General features: G+C 41.1%; 1 protein-coding gene across 1 annotated transcript in view; it reads right to left on the bottom strand.

Annotated features, from left to right (window-relative positions):
- Positions 1 to 11913, bottom strand: part of SCN11A (sodium voltage-gated channel alpha subunit 11) — a 76359-nt gene extending 64446 nt beyond the window's left edge. Inside the window, exons 1-3 of the mRNA XM_036266499.1 lie at positions 11647 to 11913; positions 8309 to 8427; positions 6937 to 7038 (exon numbers count right to left, since the gene is read on the bottom strand). Of these exons, the coding sequence (XP_036122392.1) occupies positions 6937 to 7038; positions 8309 to 8427; positions 11647 to 11913 (488 nt within the window). The remainder of the gene's footprint in view (positions 1 to 6936; positions 7039 to 8308; positions 8428 to 11646) is intronic.
- Between the last annotated feature and the right edge of the window lie 11971 nt (positions 11914 to 23884).

Genomic DNA, 23884 nt, shown 5'->3' on the forward strand with positions numbered 1-23884 from the left:
TCCTAGAATAAAATATTTTCAAATCATTTATCTGATGAGAGCTTAATATCCAGATTACATAAAGAACTTCTATGACTCAACAACAACAAAAAAATCAAACAATCCAATTTTAAAATGGCCAAACTACTTGAATGGACATTTCTCCAAAGATGATATACAAAAAGGCCAACAAGAATATGAAAATATGTTCAATATCACTGATCATCATGGAAATGCCAATCAAAACCACCATGAGATATCACCTTGTATCTGTGGTGATGGATGGCTACTTAAGAAACAAAACAAAAAAACAAAAACAAAAACAGAAAATAAGTGTTGACGAGGATATGGAGAAACTGGAACCCTAATGAACTATTGGTAGGATTGTAAAATGGTGTAACCACTATGGAAAATAGTACAGTTAACAGAATACCATCGCCTGATCTTAGAGGACTTTTGTTTCATTCTCAGAAGCTATTAACTTGGATTCAGTTTTCCCATTTAAAAGTTTTCTGACCAAAGAATGCTGAAGAAACTCTCCCTCCATGGGCCTAACCACTCAGCTGCATGCTTCCTTTTATGAGGACATTTTTAACAGCCTCCTCCCAGCCCCACTTTCATGCATCCAATATTGCTCCAAATGCCACCAGGGGACAGCAGCAGCTTTCCTCACTTCCCACCCCTACCTCCAGCCTCTCTGCTTCCCTAGAGCTTAGACAAGTTTTTTTTTTCTCCCACATTTCTGCTTTAAGGATCTGTTAGTATAAAAATGGCCTTGAGCAAATTAGCTTTCAGTTGGCCCACTGCTTCTCGTTAATGGAGGAGAGAACTCATTACATCTCTCCAGAAGTGCTGGGTAGGGCAAACCACTGCTGTGGGAGCAATGCCACCCCCTGAATCTGTCTCCTCCACAGGGCCCACTCTATTGACCACAATGACTTCCAGGGACACTGCTGTAAACAATGAGTAGTAGCCCCTGCACTCTCAGTTAGCTCCTCACATGGAACCGTCAACTCTCAGAGTGGGGAGGAACCATTTTCTCCAGTGGTACTGCCAGAATGGTTTCTATTCCCAGGGGTGTCCATGCCCCCTGTTCCAAGGCACAGCTCGATGAGCTGGCAGGCCTTAACCAGATTCCATGTTCTACACACCAACAGAGAGGGCACAACTACTACAAAGGAATTCGAAGAAGCTAAAAAGCCATTTGAGGATTAAAATGAAATACTAGCCCAACCGGTGTGGCTCAGTGGACTGAGTGTCATTCCATGGACTGAGAGGTCCCAGTTCAATTCCCAGTCAGGGCACATGCCTGGGTTGTAGGCTCAATCCCCAGTGGGGGACGTGCAGGAGGCAGCCAATCAATGTTTCTCTCTTAACAGCAATATTTTTATCTCTTTCTTTCTTCCTCTCTCTCGAAAAGAAAAATCAATAAAAACATATTTTTTAAAAAGGAAAGAAATACTAAACATACCTGATTAACACAAAAGAAGACAGAAAAAAGGAAACATCAGAAGAGCAAATAAACAAACAAAAAAAATGAGATCAATAGGAAAACAGCAGACCTAAATTTAAGCCTACCCAAAATTACATTAAATGCAAGTGAACTAAACATTCCATCAAAAAAAACAAAAACAAACAAAAAAACAAAACAAAAAAAAACAGAGACTGGATTGATAGACCATATAAAAAACAAAAACCAACTACATATATGTTCTTTACAAGAGGTACACTACAAATACAAAAACACAAAATGGTTGAGAGTAAAAGGATAGAAAAAGATATACCATGCAAACAATAACATAAGAAAGCATAAGTAGCTATATTAATGTCAGACAAAACAAATATTAAAAGGAGTATTAAGACACAAAGAAGGACATTTCATAATGATAAAATAATACATACAACAGGAAGATAAATAATCCTAAATGCTCATGTGCCTAATAATAGTGCTGCAAAATACACGAAGCATACTTTAACAAAGAGAAAGGGAGATTGAACAAATCCCTAACCACAGGTGGGAATTTCAAGACTCTCTTCAATAATTCATAGAAGTACAAAAGAGACCTCAAATAGCCACAGCAATCTTGAAAAGGAAGAACAAAGTAGGAGGGATCACATTACCAGATTTCAGGTTATACTACAAAGCCACTGTAATCAAAACAGCCTGGTACTGGCACAAGAACAGGCATATAGACCAGTGGAACAGAACAGAGAACCCAGAAATGGACCCAAGGCAATATGCTCAATTAATATTTGACAAAGAGGGCAAGAGCGTACAGTGGAGTAAAGTCAGCCTCTTTAATAAATGGTGCTGGGAAAATTGGACAGCTACATGCAGAAAAATGAAACTAGACCATCAACTTACACCCTACACAAGAATGAACTCAAAATGGATAAAAGACTTAAATGTGACTCATGAATCCATAAAAATCCTAGAAGAAACAGTAGGCAACAAAATTTCAGACATCATACGCAGCAGAATTTTCACTGACACATCACCTAAGGCAATAGAAACAAAGGAGAAAATGAACACATGGGACTATATCAAACTCAAAAGCTTCTGCACAGCGAAAGATACAATCATCAAAATGGAAAGGCTACCCACTGTATGGGAGAGCTTAATTGCCAATGATATATCAGATAAGGGGTTAATTTCCAATACATATAGAGTGTTCATACAACTCCACAAAAGGAAGACTAAGAACCCAATTAAAAAATGGGCAGAGGAATTAAATAGACACCTCTCCAAACAGGACATACAAATGGCTAAGAAACATATGAAGAAATGCTCATCATCACTAATCATCAGAGAGATGCAAATTAAAACAACAATGAGGTATCATCTCACACCTGTCAGAATGGCCGCCATCAACACATCATCAAACAACAAGTGTTGGCGAGGGTGTGGAGAAAAGGGGACTCTGGTGCACTGCTGGTGGGAATGCAGACTGGTGCAGCCACTATGGAAAACAATATGGTGTTACCTCAAAAAATTAAAAATTGAACTTCCATTTGACCCAGTGATCCCACTTCTAGGAATATACCCTAAGAAGCCTGAAACACCAAACAGAAAGAATATATGTACCCCCATGTTTGTAGCAGCACTATTTACAATAGCTAAGATCTGGAAACAGCCCAAGTGTCCATCAGTAGACAAATGGATAACAAAGCTGTGGTACATATACACAATGGAGTACTACGTAACTGTAAGAAAGAAAGATCTCTTGTCCTTTGAGACTACATGAAGGGACCTGGAGAGTATCCTCCTGAGTGAGGCAAGCCAAACAGAGAAGGACAAGTATCATATGATCTCACTTATTTGTGGAATATAATGAACATAACAGTCTGAGGAATGGGGTAGTCCCAGAGACATGGAGGTGGGGTACAGACTGACAATCCCCAGAAGAGGGGGTGGTGGGGGAGAGATAAACCACAGAACTTATATGCATGTATGCATGAACAGTGGACATGGACAACAAACTGGGCACAGGGCAGGGAGGGAGGAGGAGGGGGGAATCAGTGGGGGAAAAGGAGAAACATCTGTAACAAAAATTAATTAATAAAAAAAAAATAATTCATAGAAGTACAAACAGAAGCAATAAAGTTATAAAAAGTCTAAATAACATATTGACCACCCTAACCTAACCAACCATGTACAGAATATCATACCAAACAACTAAAGAACCCACATTCTTTTCAAGTACACATGAACCATTACCAAGGTAGACAATAAAACAAGTTTCTCTTGATTTCAAAAGATTGAAATCTTACAAAGTATATTCTCTAACCATAACAGAATTAATTTGAAAATCAATAACAATATTCCTAGAAGTGGGATCACTGGGTCAAATGGCAGTTCAATTTTTAACTTTTTGAGGTAACCTGAAACACCAATCAGAAACAATATATGTACCCCTATGTTCATAGCAGCACTATTTACAATACCTAAGATCTGGAAACAACCCAAGTGTCCATCAGTAGATGAGTGGATTAAAAAGCTGTGGTACATGTACACAATGGAATACTATGCAGCTGTAAGAAAGCAAGATCTCTTATCCTTTGAGATAGCATGGAAGGACCTGGAGAGTATTTTTTTTTTTTTATCCTCACCTGAGGACACTTTTCTATATTTTGTTCAGATAGAGTGGGAGAGAGAGAAACATCGACGTGAAAGGGACACATCGAGTGGTTGCCTCTCGCACAACCCAACCAGGGCCGGGGACAAACCGCAACCTAGGTACGTGCCCTTAGTGGCAACTGAACCCGGGTCTCTCTAGACCACAGGCCAACACTCTAACCACTGAGCAAAACCGGCCAGGGCAGACCTGGAGAGTATTATGCTAAGCGAAATAAGCCAAGCAAAGAAGGCAAATATCACATGATCTCACTTATTTGTGGAACATAATGAACTAAACAAACTGCTGAACAAAATTAACCCAGAGACATGGAGGTGGGGTACAGGCTGACAAGCCTCAGAGGAGGGAGGAGGTTGTGAGGGAAGAGATACATCACAGAACTTACATGCATGTATGCATGACCAATGAACATAGACAACAAAGCTGAGGATGGGGCCGGGGGAAAGGGGAGGAGGGTGTCAATGGGGGAAAAATGAGAAACATCTGTAACAAAAACAAATTAATAAATAAATTTTTTTAAAAAAAATCAATAACAAAAAGACGACTAGAAAAACATGAACTATTTGGAAATTTTAAAACACACTTCTAAATGACTGGTATGGCTCAGTGGTTAGAGTGTCAGCCCATGGACTAAAGGGTCATGGGTTCAATTCCCAGTCAATGGCACTTACCTGGGTTGCAGGTTCAATCCCCAGCCCCAGTAGGTGTCGTGCAGGAGGCAACTAATCAATGTGTCTCTCTCATATTGATGTTTCTTTCTCTCTCTCTCTCTCCAACCTTCCCTTCCATTCTATCTAAAAACCAAAGAAAAAATATCCTCGGATGAGGATTAACAACAACAAAAATCTGTGGAATGCAGCTAAAGCAATGCTTGCATGGAAATTTATAACTTTATACATTATATAAGAAAAGAAGATCTAAAATCACATATTTAATTTTCTACTTTAAGAAGCTAGAAACAGAAGAGCAAATTAAATCAAAGTAAATTGATGGAGAAAATTTATCAAGACTTTGCACCTTTCATATATTGCTGGCAAGAATGTACAACAGCCCTGGCTAGTTTGGCTCAATAGTTAGAGCCTCGGCCTGTGGACCACAGGGTCATGGGTTTGATTCCCAGTCAAGGGCATGTAGGTACATGTAGGTACAGGTTCGATCCCCAGCCCCAGTCGGGGTCGTGTGGGAAGCAATCAATTGATGTGTCTCTCTTACATCAATGTCTCCCCCCACCCCCCCTCCCTTCCACTCTATCTAAAAAATAGATGGAAAAATATCCTCAGGTGAGTATAAACCAAAACAAAACAACAAATGAATGTAAAGTAGTGTAGCCAATTTGGGAAACTATGGCAGTTTCTCACCAACTTACCCATACACTTATTCTATGACCCAACAATTCTACTATCAAGTATTTATCCAAGGGAAATGCAAACATATATCCACAAAAATACTTTTATACAAAAATGTTCATAACAACTTTAATTGTACAAAAAATGGGAAATAATCCAAATATCCATCAACAGGTGAATGGGAAAACAAATTGTGATATACCCATACAATGGGATACAACTCAGCAATGAAAAGAAAAAGAGCTAGTGATGTATACAACAGTATAAATGCATCTCAAAACATTATACTACGTGGAATAAGCCAGATACAAAAGTATGGTATCATACATACTATATGATTCCATTTATATGAAATTTCAAGAAAGGCAAAACTAGTCTAGAGTGAAGGAAAGCAGAAGGGTATTTCCCTGGGGTTGGGAATGGTGGGCAGGGGATTGGCGGCAAAGAGTCAGGAGAAAACTTTGGGGGATGGTTGGAATGTTCCATATATTGACTGTGGTAGTTTCTATCATCCAGTTAACTATGTGACAGAAATAAATGGTCTCTTATTATTCATTCAACTTATTATTCAATATATTTCTGAAAGACTAAAGCAGTAAATATGTCAAAGCAGAAAAACTAGGACAACATAAAAAAGAATATTTATCAAAATATAGAACTTTCTAAGTTAGAAAATTAATTTTTATGTCTGAATAACCAATTCAAAAGTACAATAAGTTAATATTTTAGTCACAAAGAACTCAAACTGACCAGGAAAAAAACAAAAATGATACATGGGCAAGATGGAAATACACAATTCACAAAATAAAACAAACAAAAAATTCCAACCCATCTGGAAATTAAGAAAATGAAAGTCTTTTTTACTCCATAGATTAATGAAGAAAAAAAGGTAGTACTGGCAAGAATGTATTACACTGGTTGTCAGAATATACTGCTGATGGCAGATTAAAATGCCATAAACTCTTGGGAGAATATTTTGTCAATATATATTTTAAAAGTGTTAAAATGTACCTTTTGACCTAGTAAACATATTTCAAAGACTAGCCTAGGAAAATAATAACTCTTGAAAAGTAGCTTTATGCAAAAAGATGCTTGCTGCAATGCTATTTATAGTAGTAACATGCTAGAATGGCTAAGTAAATTATGGTTTATTCACTTGACAAAACAGTATATAGTCATCAAAATAGATTTCTATAAATCCTTTGTAAGACAAAGAAAACCACTTAAAAGCTAGACATAAAATTTGTATGTGTGCTGTTAATTACTAATGTAATTTTTAAAGGCCTTTAGACAATCATAAAAATATATACACAAAAATAAATTTGACTATGCTATTATTGTGTTGGGGAATTAGGATTACGGGTGACTTTTTCTTTATATATCTAAACTCTCTCTCTCTATATATATATATATGTATATAAAAAATTATAACTTTTTTTTAGGTGAACCTGTTTAAAAACAGGAGAGACACTTACTCAGCAACGTTAGTAGCTGTACTGTTGTGGTCGGTCTTAGGATTTATGGCCATGAGCACGCAGTTGATGATGACAGTGCAGATGATGAACATGCTGAACAATGTGACCAGCGTCCGTTAAGGCAGGTACACTGCAAGATGGCAAGTGTCATTAGTCATTATAGTGGAGGCAGTGGGTGCCCCTCAGGTCCCCTTCTCTGCAGGTGCATCTGTCCTCTAACTGTGAGCATTGGCTAAGAAGAAGTCACAGCTGTCCCTTCCTTGAGAGAATGGCAGCCTCCTCACCTGGAGGGCTACACCCCCCTTCCACTTGTCTGACTGACTGAGACTCACAAAAAGCTGATCCCTTGCCTCCAAGCGGGGCAGTTCTGGGATACAATTTGTGCCCGGAGCTCTCTGGAGGCTCAGGCTGACACAAACTCCGCTGAGACCTGTCCCTGCTAGCCTCGTCCTCTTGCTCCATCCTGCTTCTTTCACCTTCTCCAGAGAGCACTCCTCCACGAAATCACCTAAATAGAAATTCCTACCTCAAGCTCTGCTTCTGGGAACCCAACCTAAAGAGTTATGCCTCTCTTTCTCTTCAATACTTCATTCTGTCTACCAATTTATGTCTTTTACACCTCCCCTAGTCTAAAACTGCCTAGTGTCTCCCCAACCCCTGCACACATCAGTAATGCTCAATGATTCCTACCTATCTTTATCCTTAAGACTGAGGTTGCAAACTCAAAGTCTTAAGAGCCTGGCAAGGCACATAACTGAGTGAAATTGGCTGATGTTGGGTCGCAGGGAAGGGTGCGACAGTGTAGTGTGGTGAAACAGTGTACACAGCCCCTCTAAAAGAGGCCAGTTTCTCACTACACTGACTTTGACAGGTGGGAATGCAGGCCTAGCCTTGACAGAGGCCCCACTGTTCCAGAGAAACTGGGAGCCTGGGTTTTTAACACCAGAGACTGTTTCTGAAAAGTTTTAAACACTGTGTAGGTCCAACACAACACATTTATCAGCTAAATATGGTGCATTGGTTGACAGTTTACAACCTTTGTTTGGGTCTCAGCTGAAATATTTCTTTCTCCACGAAGCCATCCTTGATGCCTCCAAAGCATAGCGGTGCCTCTCTACACTACCACTTCCAAACCACCCATCTCACTAAAGAAACTGCCTGCCTTTGACCTGGCTCCTTCTGAGGTCAAGGATCAAGGGGCCATGCCTTGTTCACACCCAGCATGAGCACAGTGTTGGCATGCAGCAGTAGGCCCTTGGCCGGTGTTTGTTGAAAGAATGAGCTGTTTCCACTCAATAAACACGTGAACACCCTGGGGCGCATGCACTTTTCACATGACCTGGACTTTGTAAGAGACGCAATAAAAGGATATGAATGGACTGAGACTCTAATGGCTAAACTTCGGATTGAATTGAAAGGCCCCAAAATGAACAAGGCACGCTTGGCACTGAAGCGGTAGATTGTTCTCTTTTTGTTCAACACCATAAATGTCTGCAAAAGACCAAATACAACAAGAATTACAATGCAGTGACAAAACAATATTTATCATGACTTCATTTTGAGAAAATTCAGTGGAACCATAGATTGAGGTATAGCTTGACTCATTATTATAAATACAGCTTCTGATTTGAGAGCTGTCACTCTGAAACAGAGGTACCTTCTGATTAGCCAACACTGTGACTCTGGAAGCCAAGAGGTGTCCCCAGGTGGCCTGGGTCTCACTCAGAGCTCCAAGATACTGTTGGGTTGTAGCCTGTTCACCTAGTGGAATATTCTGGAGGCCCCAGAGATGGAGCACATGGGCCCCTCAAATTAAGAAAACAAGTGTGAAGAGTAACACCTGAAACAAACAAAGCTCTCCACGTTATACTCTGGCATGTATCTACAGAGACAAGAACTAGAAGAGAACTGGAAGAGATGGAAGTAGAATTGAACATTCGCATTCAGTGGATTATTTTAAGTTGTTTTGATTACTAATGAAAACTTTGTAATGAGTATTGGAATAGTCAGAGACATAGAGAGTCCATATTGTTATGTTTGAGCAGTTTGATATAAGACAGTCTACCAATCAATTCTAACTTTGCGAACCTTCAAGTAAAAAAAACTCATCAAGGTTCCCAGACTAGTTCTTCAATTCCCTCCACAGACATAGGGGTAAATCTGCCTGTGGTTCTCAACTGTGCAGAGGAAGCCCCACAGAAGGCATCTGGAAAGGCATATGGGTATTTTTTGTCTATCACAATGGCTGGAGGCTCCACTGACCTTCAGTGAGTAGGTCCAGGGATGCCAAACTCAGCACAGGCCTGCCAAGTGGAACATTGTCCCCTTCACAGTGCCCAGTTGGACTCCACTGAAGAGCACCAAACCTGTACTCATATCCTCCTAGGCTCTGGGAATGAAACAGCCTCAGGACAACAACCTTCACTCACAGGCTTCTAACATCTATGCCCAAACCTCCCTCTTTTCATTTAACTGTAATCTAGCTGTTCCTTTATGTGTCCTTAAGGCTGTTAGTTACAAAAGCCTTCGCAGAGAGAGGGCCATTTCTCTCTCCCCATGTCACTGTCCTGTTCAGATTTGCAGAAAGTACTACTTGGCATGTAATCCAGCATGTTCTCAGATGGGAAAGACAGCCTAGTCACCAAGGCCCAAGACCGCAGGGTGGGTGGTGCCCTGGCTGAGTTGCTGAAACTTACTTGTCTGCTGACCATCTGGCTGCAGGAAAACATGTGGACTAGGATATTTTCTGTTTCCTCTAAAACAAAATGAAATGGCCCATAGGGTTCTATAAAAGCTATGAAGGAGCTTAGGAGCCCAAGACCCACTTTGGGGAATCTGTGCCCTTCCTCTGGATAGAAAGACAATTTTAGGGCAGACAGCAAACCTATCCTTGAGGTGAGTCACCCCAAGTTAAGGGATGGCATGATATGGCTCTGTTTCTGTTCCCTTTGATTTTGATGTTTTATTAATGCCTCCTCTGGCTGCTTTAAATATTTCAACTAATGGTGTATTTAACTACACTTGCCAGGGTTTTAAAGGTTAAAATGATAGGTACTAGCTTCTTCTGCCTGCTTGCTGACACATCTCTAACCCTTTTCCTGTAGCTCTTCAAAGTGGAAGCTCCTAGACAGGAAGTGGCCTTCAACCATGTAAAGAGTACTTGAATTGGAGTCCCAGATCCACCCCTTACTGGCTATTTGACCTAGCATAAGTCACTTCCCCATCTGGTCTGTGGTCACCTCACTTATAAGGTGGAATGTTAATGGCTACCACACATATCTCACATGACCATTGAGAACACTGGTCATGTGAGGTCATAGATGTGCAGAGCTCTACCTAAGGAGAGTGTCTTCTGATTTGAAGGAAGGACCCAGCCTGAGGAGAGGCACTTTCTGAACATCCATCCAGACTAGAACAGAGCCTGTTCTCCAGGACTGTCCACAACACACCATGGGTCTGCCTCATGGGTCTCCTATCCAGCCATAGATAGAAGGGGGCCTCCAGTAGTTAACTCACATTCAACAACTTTGCCTCCAAGAAGCCCCTGGATTCTGGGGCATAAGGAAGAAGAGAACTATTAGTGTTTTTGCTCCTTGATTTCTCTTCCTCTTTCTTGTCCTACCCATTCATACCCTACTTTCCTCTATACACATGGTCCTCATTTTGCCTGGTAACCCTAAGAATTTCCATTCAAGGACATACAAACCCGGCTATTTTTCTTTGGAAAGATAAATTTCTCATGATTGCTTGTGAAGGATGCTCTCAGCATCCCATATTTTCTAGGACTTCCCCAAACTCCCATTCTCCTTCCTCCCAGACCTTAGTCTAGTGAGGTGGCTTTTTCATACTTTGCTGGATCACACAGAGAGGTGGTAATGGCAAGGTCTTCTGTGCCTTTCCTAAAAGGAGATGGTCTGCTGAGAGCTATCCTCACCATTCCCCAGGCTTTCAAACAGCCACCAGAGGAGCCCAGAGCTCACATGTCCTCAGAAGCCCTCTTAAGGAAATTTTAGTAGAATTTTCCTGCAACAACTATATGCAGGTAGATGAAACCGCAAGCCTATCACATATTGGCATGGGTTCTACATATAATGCACGTGTTCACTTGATTACCATATTTGTAGACTTCATTTATTAAGCTCTGATTATGTGTCAAGTGTTGGTCTAGGGCTTTGATCTTCATAAGGTAAACTCTAAAATTTTCCAAGGTAAACTCTTGTTGCTGAACCAGACAATCTTAGACAGCAATATTAATCCTTCACATGGGTATAAATGTTTTACAGTTTATAAAGTGTTTCCATAGCATGTCTATGCTGTGGGTTGGGAAAGCAGACACTATTCCCATTTTACAGATTAGAAAAATGAGGATTAGTGAAGTGATTTACCCAAAGTCATAAAGCCAATCACTGCAATGGCCTACACCCAACTTCCTGACTGCTAGTCCAGTCCTCTTTCCTGACACCATTTTATTTTCTCTGGTCTCATTTTAACCTTTCTGCTGCTCCATCTTCATGTTCTTCTTCAAGACATGCATTGCAGAGAGAAAATGGGGACTGAATGAGGTTCTTAGGATTATGAAGGCAATGACAGGGAGTGATAGCAAAGAAGTAACAGCCTGCTCCTGCAAACCCCAAGATTGGTGTTTGGAGGTCTTTATAACATCAGTTACAACTGCATGGTTAGAACACCCCAGCCTCCCCATGGAACTACCTTATGATCTCTGTAGAATGGGTCCAAGTCTTCCAGGGGCTTTGCTATCAGCTCACGGGGAATGTCACCATAGAGCTTGGGCAACTTCCTGGAGACTTTTAGGTCAAGATAAGGTCGAGGTTGGGGTACTGATGCTGTTGGGTCCTTGCGCTTCTTTTTCTCTTTTTGGATTGCGATCCGCTTCTCGATTGCAGCCAGAGAGTCAGAAGTGAAGGGGCGGAAGTTCCGCGAATCTGGGAAGATCACTGGATAGCACCAGTCTTCCATCTTCACCCTTTGGACAAAAAGTAGCAGATGCTCTGAGAGCTCTGGTAAATACAAATCTTACAGCCTACCCTAGGATTCCACTCAACAAGAGTTGAGACTGAGGTGAGGGGCTTTGGGGGCTTATTGGTGTGGGACAGTCAGAAGTGACCACCACTGTGAATATAGCAGGAACTTTGGACACAGGCAAGACCAAAGCAGCACATTATTCTTGGAGGATCTAGGGATAGGTGGGAGGTTGAATTTGGAACAAGAGGCAGAAGAAGCTCAGTCTCTAAAATTCAGACCCAAGCATAGAGCAAGACAATAAGACCCAACCATCTGAACTACTGAAGTGAGGCCTGCAGATGGCAGACAAGCAGCCATAGTGTGAATAGGAGACAAAGCAACAGAGAATCAAGTGGCCCATAGCTGTGGGTTTCAAAATCAAAACTAAATTCATGGGTATTTTCTCACATCTGGTCAGCAAAGTTCTTAAAATGAGATGGAACAGAACACAGGTATGAACATTTATACTAGTATCTATGATCCTATGCTAGCTCTCATACTTTTGAGACCCAGACCTGGCAGAAGTGAGACCACAAAAAAATCAATGATTTGTCAAAGGTAATAGGGTCACTCTACCATGTGATGACAGCTTTCCTGACCCCTATCCCTGACAGCCCTTTCTACAAGGACTTTCTCTTCAGCCCCAGGTTTAGAACTGGACTCTGAGAAAAAGCAATAGTGTTCAGGTTGAATGCCTTTATTCCCTATGCCAACCATCCTCTCCTTTCTTTTTACTAAATGCCAACCTAGGATTGACTCCCAAGCCACTCCAGGGAATTCTGAAGGGAAATCCAAGATTGCACTAGCTTGTTCATTCCACAACCACATGCTCAGTGTCTGTTCTAGGCATAGTGCTAAGCACCAATGGTGAAAAAACCTACAGTCCCTCCTCCTGGACCTACATTCATGCCACCCTGGTGTCACAGAGAAGATTGATAAAAGACAAGAAGTTACAGTAGAGTAAAACAAATGCTACTCCAGTGAGAAATAGAGGGTGCTATGTCTGCATAGGATAGGCATTTAATTTGGGGTAATTGGGGATGGCCTACCAAAGCTTTAATGTCTCAGTTGAAACCTGAAGAAGATATAAGACTTAGACAAGAAAAACGGGGAACATTAGAGTGCAAGAGGAGCAAACAGCATGTACAGGGACCCCAGAGTGAAAAAGAATATAGTGTCCATTAACAAGTTCTGTTTACCAGGAAAGGAGAGTTTGTGGAGCTGAATGGCCAGAAAAGGCTCTAGTCAGCATTATGGGAGCACATGGGGCCCTGTGATCCTTAGTAAAGACCATGGACTTCACCCTGAGAGTAATGAGTGCTAAAGGGTGGGTTATTATTGTTGTTGTTACTATTATTATTATTAATACTATTACAGAGGAGTAGCACTATCAGGGTTTATTTTATATCCCTCTAACTAGTGAGAATGAAGAGGGCTTGGGACAGGGTGGGTGGTGGGGATGAGAAGGAAGAAGCTAGAATCAGAGAAATCAGCATGGAAACTATTTCAACAAATCACAACCACTGAGGATGACCTAATGGAGTGGATGGACTTGGCAGTCACTAAAGAAAGAGCCTTGACAAGTGATTAATGGGAAGGGAAGGATTTGAGGACAGTAAGGAACTAAGGTTCTTGACTTGGGCAGCTGGGTCAAATTGTGGTGATACTCACTCTGATAGAGAGTACTAGGGGAGAAAAAAGATTTGGAGGAATAAATTCAATTTAAAATGCATGGAATTGACTTTCAGGTCAAGATGGCAGCATAGGTAAACGTGGTACTCGCCTCCTCCCACAACCACATCAAAATTACAACTAAACTACAATGCAACCATCATTCAGAACTGCCTGACATTGAGCTGAATGGAAGTCCTACAACTATGAAATTAAAGAAGCAGAAGCAGCCACACCAAGACTGGTAGGAGGGGCAGAGGCACGGACTAGCTGGTCCCACACCCACATGTGGCGGATAAAAATAAGAATACCTTGGCTGGGAAGGTCCTCCATGAGGAGTGAGGGGTTCCCGTCCCACACCAGGTGCCCAGCTCAGAGTTCCAGTGCCAGGAAGAGAAGTCCCCATAACTTTGGGCTGGAAAACCCAGCGGCAACTGAGGCTCAGGGAGGCTGAGGTGGCTGGAGCCTCAGGCAGTGAACTTGGGCTTTTTCTGGGTACTTCCAAGCCCAGCACAAGAAGCAGCCATCGGCAAATCACTTTGTAGCTTAAGCCTGGTGGCCCCAGATAGAACACAGCCAGTGGATGACCTTGCCAGCACACCCAGCAGACAGCTCCAGACCATATCAAAAGACCACCACCCAACCACCTCCACAAGTGACACACTCAGTGAGTGGATACAGTGGGTACCAGAGCCCTGATGAAGTAAATCTTGCTCTGTGTGGTGGCCCCTACACAGCTGATCCTCCAAGGTATTCAGAGGCCAGAGGTCAGTGGGCATAGCTATTCTTTGCAGCTGATCAGCCTGAGTAAATCCCTCCCATTGATGTGCCAATAGCAATTAAGATTCAATTACAACAGAAGTGTGTACAGTCTACACTAGGGGTGAACCTCGAAGGTCCAGCTGGGGCGATCGGGGAGGCTATACCACTGGATCCTACAGGACACCTACAACAATAGGCCACCCTACGAAGCCTAGGAGATATAGCAACTTTACCTAATACATAGAAACAATTACAGGGAAGCAGTCAAAATGAGTGGACAAAGAAACATGTCCCAAATGAAAGAAAAGAACAAAACTCCAGGAAAAGAATTAAACAAAATGGGGATAAGCAATCAATCAGTTGCAGAGTTCAGAAAACAGATTATAAGGTTGCTCAAGGAACTTGGTGAGACATTCAAGGAACTTAGTGAGACCTTCAAGGAACTTAAGGAGACCTCCGAGGAACTTAGTGAGAACATCAACAACATAAAAAAGGACCAGTCAGAAAGAAAGGATGCTCTAACTGAAATAAAGAATAATTTACAGGGACTCAATAGTAGAGTATGTAAAGCCAAGAAACAAGCAGAACAGAAACAGACTCATAAATACTGAAAACTTTTTGTTGCTTGCCAGATGGGTGGGGGTTTGGGGAATGAGTGAAAAAGATGAAGGAATTAAGAAGTACAAATTGGTTGTTACACTAATGAACCTCAAAGGGAAGGGGGGAGGAAGGGTGGGCTGAAATAAACCAAAGAACTTCTATGAATATATGCATAACCAATGGACACCGACAACAGTGTGGGGAAGGCTGGAGGAGGGTGGGATTGGGGAGGAGGGGTTAATGGAGAAAAAAGAGGGGACATCTGTAATACATTCAACAGTAAAGATGAGTTAAGAAAATAAAATAAAATAAAATAAAATAAAATAAAATAAAATAAAGGGAAAAATGCATGGGATTAAAGCTGCTTATGGGACCTACAATTGGAGAGAACCAGGAGACCCTTGAATATGGAAGAATCAGTTTACACACATCAGCCTCTGAAAATAACACATAAGACAACAAACAAACAAACAAACCAAAACCACACTGTTGAAACTTCCCTTGACAACCCCTCAGGAAGGCATCCTATGGAAGAGGCATCCTAATTCATTGGTCAACAAATTCAATACAGTCAGTTTTTCTTCCATTGCCAGAGCCAATCACTCTTCAGTTAATCCCCAAAGTAGCTGGATTGTGTTAAGTGACATGATAAAGGCAATATAGTGTCTTTAAACATGCTAAGGGCAATGTGATGTTCACAATCTGCGAGCCATATGTCAACTGAAATGAAACACGGAACCATAGATTCATTGCATTCTGTTCCATCTATTCAGGTTCAAGCCACATTCAACTGAAATGAAACAAGTGGACTATGGATTCACTGCACTCTACCCAATTCATTCATTACAGATTTGTCAGGATGATGGAATTGGCCATATTACTTAATTACTCTCTTTCCCTCTTGTCCCCTTCATTCTTCTCTTCCATTCCATCCCTGTCTCTCATAAACATACATAATTTAATTTGTATAAATGAAGTGGGTATATAATGAGACTCTACTGCATTTGGCTCTAGAGCTCATAAAAGACATTTAAGATAGGGGTGAAATATTTTCTCAGTCAAAGGTGTATGGATGCCAGTTGATCTTATAAAATGGATGAGCTGTCCAGCCAGTGTGGCTCAGTGGTTGAGCATCAACCCATGCACCAAGGGGTTGCCAATTTGACTCCTGATCAGGTCACATGCCCAGGTTGTCAGTCAAATCCCCAGTTGGGGGCATGCAGGAGGCAGCCAATCGATGTTCTCTCTCATAGATTTTTCCATCTCTCTCTCCCTCTCCATTCCTCTCTCTCTAAAATCAATAAAGAAAAGAATTTTTAAATGGATGAGCTGAAAAAGACGCTGGATGAAAAAACTGGACCTTATGCTAAATTACAGCAAGGAATCATATGGAGAGCTGTTGTCACAATAATGACACTATGAAAGAAGAAACTGGATACTCAGACCCTGCTATTCTGATCCTGGGGATATTGTACCTGGGTTCTTGAGAGAAAGATACTTGATAAAAATAAGTAATAGAAAATAAAACTGACAACCCCTGAAACCTCATACATTAAAGTTTGTTATAGGTGATGAAATAACTAAGAAACTACATCTTTATTATTATTATTATTAATTTGTTTTTGTTACAGATGTTTCTCATTTTTCCCCCACTGACAACCTCCTTCCCTCCCCACCCCCACCCCAACCCCAGCTTTGTTGTCTATGTTCATTGGTCATGCATACATGCATGTAAGTTCCGTGGGTTATCTTTTCCCCCTCAAAACCCCTCTCCTCTGAGGCTTCTCAGTCTGTACCCCACCTCTATGTCTCTGGGTTAATTTTGTTCAGCAGTTTGTTTAGTTCATTATATTCCACAAATAAGTGAGATCATATGAAACTTGTCTTTCTCTGTTTGGCTTGTTTCACTTAGGATGATACTTTCCAGGTCCCTCCATGTAGTCTCAAAGGATAAGAGATCTTCCTTTCTTATAGCTGCGTAGTACTCCATTGTGTATATGTACCACAGCTTTGTTATCCACTCGTTTACTCATGGACACTTGGGCTGTTTCCAGATCTTAGTTATTGTAAAAAGTGCTGCTATAAACATGGGGGTACATGTATTCTTTCTGTTTGGTGTTTCAGGCTTCTTAGGGTATATTCCTAGAAGTGGGATCACTGGGTCAAATGGAAGTTCAATTTTTAATTTTTTTGTTGTTGTTGTTCAGGTAGAGTGGGAGGGAGAGAGAGGAACAGAGAGAGAGAGAGAAACATCGATGTGAAAGGAACACATGGAGTGGCTGCCACCCGCACAACCGACCAGGGCCGGGGACAAACTGCAACCGAGGTACGTGCCCTTAGCGGGAACTGAACCCGGGTCTCTCAGGACCGCAGGTCGACGCTCTAACCGCTGAGCCAAACCGGCCAGGGCAATTTTTAATTTTTTGAGGTAACACCATATTGTTTTCCATAGTGGCTGCACCAGTTTGCATTCCCACCAGCAGTGCACTAGAGTCCCCTTTTCTCCACACCCTCGCCAACACTTGTTGTTTAATGATGTGTTGATGGCGGCCATTCTGACAGGTGTGAGGTGATACCTCATTGTTGTTTTAATTTGCATCTCTCTGATGATTAGTGATGATGAGCATTTCTTCATATGTTTCTTAGCCATTTGTATGTCCTGTTTGGAGAGGTGTCTATTTAGTTCCTCTGCCCATTTTTTAGTTGGGTTCTTTGTCTTCCTTTTGTGGAGTTGTATGAGCATTCTATATGTATTGGAAATTAACCCCTTATCTGATATATCATTGGCAATTATCTCTCCCATACAGTGGGTAGCCTTTCTGTTTTGATAATTGTATCTTTCGCTGTGCAGAAGCTTTTGAGTTTGATATAGTCCCATGTGTTCATTTTCTCCTTTGTTTCTATTGCCTTAGGTGATGTGTCAGTGAAAATTCTGCTGCGTATGATGTCTGAAATTTTGTTGCCTACTGTTTCTTCTAGGATTTTTATGGATTCATGAGTCACATTTAAGTCTTTTATCCATTTTGAGTTCATTCTTGTGTAGGGTGTAAGTTGATGGTCTAGTTTCATTTTTCTGCAAGTAGCTGTCCAATTTTCCCAGCACCATTTATTAAAGAGGCTGTCCTTACTCCACTGTATGCTCTTGCCCTCTTTGTCAAATATTAATTGAGCATATTGCCTTGGGTCCATTTCTGGGTTCTCTGTTCTGTTCCACTGGTCTATATGCCTGTTCTTGTGCCAGTACTAGGCTGTTTTGATTACAGTGGCTTTGTAGTATAACCTGAAATCTGGTAATGTGATCCCTCCTACTTTGTTCTTCCTTTTCAAGATTGCTGTGGCTATTCAAAGCCTTTTCTGGTTCCATATGAACTTTTGAAGTAATTGTTCTAATTCTGTGAAGTATGCCATTGGTATTTTGATGGGGATTGCGTTGAATCTAGAGATTGCTTTGGGTAATGTGGACATTTTAATGATGTTAATTCTCCCAATCCATGAACAGGGTATGTGCTTCCACTTTTTTATATCTTCCTCTATTTCTCTTTTCAATGACCTGTAGTTTTCTACGAATAGGTCCTTTATTTCTTTGGTTAAGTTTATTCCTAGGTATCTTAATTTTTTGCTGCAATGGTAAATGGGATTGTTTTCTTAGTTTCTCTTTCTGTGAGTTCATCATTGGTGTATAAGAATGCCATCGATATCTTGACATTAATTTTGTATCCTACTACTTTGCCAAATTCATTTATTAAGTCTAGTAAATTTTTGATGGAGTCTTTGGGGTTTTCTGTGTATAGTATCATGTCATCTGCAAATAATGACAATTTCACTTCCTCCTTTCCAATTTGGATCCCTTTTATTTTTTCTTCCTGTCTGATTGCTGTGGCTAAGACTTCCAGTACTATGTTAAATAAGAGTGGCAAAAGTGGGCATCCTTGCCTTGTTCCTGTTCTTAAGGGAAATGCTTTTAATTTTTGCCCATTGAGTATGATGTTGGCTGTAGGTCTTTCATATATGGCCTTTATTATATCTAGATATGATCCTTCTATTCCCACACTGCTGAGCATTTTTATCAGAAACGGATGCTGGATTTTGTCAAAGGCTTTTTCAGCATCTATTGATATGATCATGTGGTTTTTATTCTTCATTTTATTTATGTGGTGTATCACATTTATTGTTTTGTGAATATTGTACCAGCCTTGCATCCCTGGGATGAATCCCACTTGGTCATGGTGGATAATTTTTTTGGCGTATTGCTGGATCTGATTTGCTAGTATTTTGTTCAGGATTTTGGCATGTATGTTCATCAGGGATATTGGCCTGTAGTTTTCTTTCTTTGTTGTGTCTTTTTCTGGTTTTGAAATTAGAATTATGGTGGCTTCATAAAACGAGTTTGAAAGTCTTCCCTCTTCTTGAATTTTTTGAAATAGTTTGAGGAGAATGGGTATTAGTTCTTCTTTGAATGTTCGGTAAAACTCCCCCGTGAAGCCATCTGGGCCTGGGCTTTTGTTTGCTGGGAGACTCTTGATTACATCTTCAATTTCCTTAGTTGTTATTGGTCTGTTCAAGTTTTCTATCTCTTCCTGATCCAGTTTTGGGAGACTATGTATTTCTAAAAAATTGTCCATTTCGCTTAGATTGTTGAATTTGTTGCCATATAATTGTTCGTAGTAGTTGTTAACGATCTTTTGTATTTCTGTGGTGTCAGTTGTTACCTCTCCTCTTTCATTTCTGATTTTGTGTATTTGAGTTCTCTCTCTTTGTTTCTTGGTGAGTCTAGCTAAGGGTCCATCAATCTTGTTTATCTTTTCAAAAAACCAGCTTTGTTTTATTGATCCTTTGAATTGTTTTTTGGTCTCTATGTCATTTATTTCTGCTCTGATCTTCACTATTTCCTTCCTTCTACTTGCTCTGGTGTTTTCTTTTTGTTTGCTCTCTAGTTCTTTAAATTGTGAGGTTAGATAATCTATTAGATATTTTTCTTGTTTTTTGAGGTAGGCCTGTAGTGCTATGAACTTCCCTCTCAGAATTGCTTTCGCTGCATCCCAAGATTTTGGGTTGTTGTGTCTTCATTTTCATTAGTTTCCAGGAAGTTTTTGATTTCTTCCTTGATCTCCTCGGTGACTCATTCATTGTTTAATAACATGCTATTTAGCTTCCATGTGTTCAAATGTCTTTGTATATTCTTCTTGCAATTGATTTCTAGTTTCATGCCATTGTGATCTGAGAAGATACTTGATATGATTTCATTCTTCTTGAACTTGTAGAGACTTATTTTGTGCCCTAACATGTGGTCTGTCTTTGAGAATGTCCCATGTGCACTTGAGAAGAATGTGAATTTTGTAGTTTTGGAGTGTAATTCTCTGAAGATATCTATTAAATCCATTTGGTCTAGTGCTTCATTTAGAGTATCTGTTTCCTTGCTAATTTTTTGTCTAGAGGATCTATTCAGTGATGCCAGTGGGGTGTTGAAGTCCCCTGCTATGATTGTATTGCTATCGATTTCCCCTTTGAAGTCCTCCAGAAAATTTTAAATATATTTCGGTGCTCCTATATTGGGTGCATATATGTTTATCAAGGTTATATCTTCTTGTTGGATAGATCCTTTCAATATTATGTAGTGGCCTTCTTTGTCTCTAGTTATGGCCTTCATTTTGAAATCTATTTTATCAGATATGAGTATTGCTACCCCAGCTTTTTTTTCTTTTCCGTTTGCTTGGAAGATTTTTTTCCATCCCTTCACTTTCAATGTATGTGAGTCTTTTGTTGTGCGGTGGGTCTCTTGTAAACAACATATAGATGAGTCATGCTTTCTTATCCAATCAGCTACTCTGTGTCTTTTTATGGGAGCATTCAGTCCATTTACATTTAAGGTGATTATTGATATGTACTTATTTATTGCCATTTTTGTTTAGTGTGGTTCTATTTTTCTTCCCATTTCTCCTGGTAATTACAGCAGTCCTTTTAACATTTCTTGCAGTGCTGGTTTGGTGCTAATGTATTCCCTTAGCCTTTTTTTTTTTTTTTTTTTTTTTTGTCTGGGAAGCTCTTTATTTGACCTTCTATTTTGAATGATAGCCTTGCTGGATAGAGTAGTCTTGGATTCAGATCTGTGTTTTTCATGACCTTGATTACTTCATGCCATTCCCTTCTGGCCTGTAGTGTGTCTTGTGAGAAGTCAGCTGAGAGCCTTATGGGGTTTCCTTTGTAGGTAACCTGTTGCTTATCTCTTGCTGCTTTTAGGATTCTCTCTTTGTCTTGAATTTTTGGCACTTTGATTACTATGTGTCTTGGTGTGGGCCTGTTTGGGTTCTTCTTACTTGGGGCTCTCTGTGCTTCTTGAACTTGAATGCCCTCTTCCTTCACCAAATTAGGGAAGTTTTCTCTCACTATTTCTTTGAATATATTCTCTAACCCTTGCTCATTTTCTTCTTCTTCAGGGACTCCTATGATGCGAATATTATTCAGTTTCCAGTTGTCCCACAGTTCTCTTAAGCTGTCTTCCTGTTTTTTAATCGTGTTTTCCTTTTGGTTTTCTGATTGGTTGATTTTCTCTACCCTGTCTTCTAATTCACTAATCTGGTCCTCAGCTTCCCCTACTCTGCTTTTTAGACCTTCCAATGTGTTTTTCATTTCTGATATGTCATTCTTCATTTCTTCTTGGTGGTTTTTAATTTCCAACTGGCTGATTTTCAGGTGGTTTTTAATTTCCAACTGGTTGATTTTCAACATTTCTATGTCTTTACTCATGGTGCTCATGTCCTTACACATGCTGTTGAGCTTCCTCAACATCATGGCTCTAAATTCTAGTTCTGTTAACTTGCTTAACTACACCTCATTTATCTCATCTTCAGTAGAGGTCTCTTGTTCTTTCATTTGGCTTTTGTTTCTGTTTTTCACCATTTTGGCTATCACAGTGGGCTTTGGAGTCTGCTGAATTTTCCCTATGGGTGTTGGTGTTTTGCTGTTTGTGGCTACCTCTCCTGGGTTTGGATGAGCCAGGGAGGACCCACTTTAAACACCACCATCAAGTCTTAGCTTTTTTGGGTAGTGTTGCTAGCCCAGGGAATGGTAGTTATCCTCTAGCTTTTTTTTTTTTTTTTTGCCTGGAGGCTATTAGTAGAGGTCACCTGAAGAACCTTGGTTTCTGAGTTGCCTGAAAAACTCCCTCAGGTGCTCAGTGTAAGAGGATTTCCTGAGGGTGGGGCAGCTGCTGGTTGTTAATGGGCCTCAATTAGCATTTCAATGGCCACCAGGTGGGGTTGGATCTCTGAGGGAGGGGCCGCCGCCTCTCCCCAGGGCCCTGGGAAGGAGTAAAATGACAACAGTCCTGCGTGGCTGCACTCAGCAAAAGCTCTGAGCACCCTCCAAAACCTGAGTGTCCCCACACAGTTCCAGTCCAGCCTGCCTTCCCTCTGCCGGAGCCCAAGGTGAGTGGCTGCTGCCAATTTAGCCTCTGTCTAGACTCTGCGTCATGGAGCCACCTGGGACTTTTAACCCGAGGGCGCTGCTTCCAGCCAAGGGCGGCCGTGGCTGTGGCACCAGCTGAGGGCTTCGCACTCAGCAGAAGCCACAGGACTAAGCCGGGTAGCAGGACACTGCCGAGGTGGCAGCAGCTTCCAGCAGAGTCCCTTGGTCCCAGCGAGTCTGTGCGGCACTAGCCAAGGGTTTAGCATGCAGCAGAGTTCACAGGACTCAGGTGGGGTAGCAGCCGAGGCAGCAGCAGCAGCTTCCCGCCCAGTCCCCTGGTCCAAGCCGAGTCCGTGCGGCACCAGCCCAGGCCGCTGCGGACCGTGGGCTCCCGGCCCCCTCTCGCGTCCTCTCAAGCCTACCAGGATTGAGTCGGTGTCCCTGGTTATGTGGTCCTCCAAGGTGTCTTTCGGTTGCCCCTTCCTGACGATTTGTCTTTATTTTCGTTGTAAATCCAGTTTGGTCCTGGGAGATGGTCTGTGTAGCTTCCATTCACTCCGCCGCCATTTTTTCTACCTCTTTCAGGTTTCTTAGGGTATATTCCTAGAAGTGGGACCACTGGGTCCAATGGCAGTTCCATTTTTAACTAGTGTTTTCCACAGTGGTTGCACCAGTCTGCATTCCCACCAGCAGTGTACTAGAGGCCCCTTTTCTCCACACCCTCGCCAGCACTTGTTGTTTGATGATTTGTTGGTGGCAACTATTATGGCAGGTGTGAGGTGATAGCTCATAGCCATTTTAATTTGCATCTCTCTGATTATTAGTGACATTGAGCATTTCTTCATATGTCTCTTGGCCATTCGTATGTCCTTTTAGGAGAGGTATCTATTTAGGTCCTCTGCTCATTTTTTAATTGGGTTCTTTGTCTTCCTTTTGTTGAGTTGTATGAGCACTCTATATATTTTGGAAATTGACCCCTTATCTGATGCATCATTGGCGATTATGGTCTCCCATATAGTGGGATCCCTTTCCGTTTTGATGGTTGTTTCTTTTGCTGTGCAGAAGCTTTTTAGTTTGATATAGTCCCATGTGTTCATTTTTTCCTTTGTTTCTCTTGCCTTAGGTGTTGTATCAGTGGAAATTCTGCTGCGTATGATGTCTAAGATTTTGTTGCCTACATTTTCTTCTAGGATTTTTATGGATTCATGAGTCACATTTAAGTCTTTTATCCATTTTGAGTTTATTCTCGTGTATGGTGTAAGTTGGTGTTCTAGCTTCATTTTTTTTTTGCAAGTAGCTGTCCAGTTTTCCCAACACCATTTATTGAAAAGACTGTCTTGACTCCACTGTATGTTCTTGCCACCTTTGTCAAATATTAATTGAGCATATTGTCTTGAGTCAATTTCTGGGTTCTCTATTCTGTTCCATTGATCTATATGCCTGTTTTTGTGCCACTTTGCAAATGACATGCTATTGTACATAGAAAACC

The sequence above is a fragment of the Molossus molossus genome, unplaced genomic scaffold, assembly GCF_014108415.1.
Source record: "Molossus molossus isolate mMolMol1 unplaced genomic scaffold, mMolMol1.p scaffold_m16_p_18, whole genome shotgun sequence".
NCBI classification, from domain to species: Eukaryota; Metazoa; Chordata; class Mammalia; order Chiroptera; family Molossidae; genus Molossus; species Molossus molossus.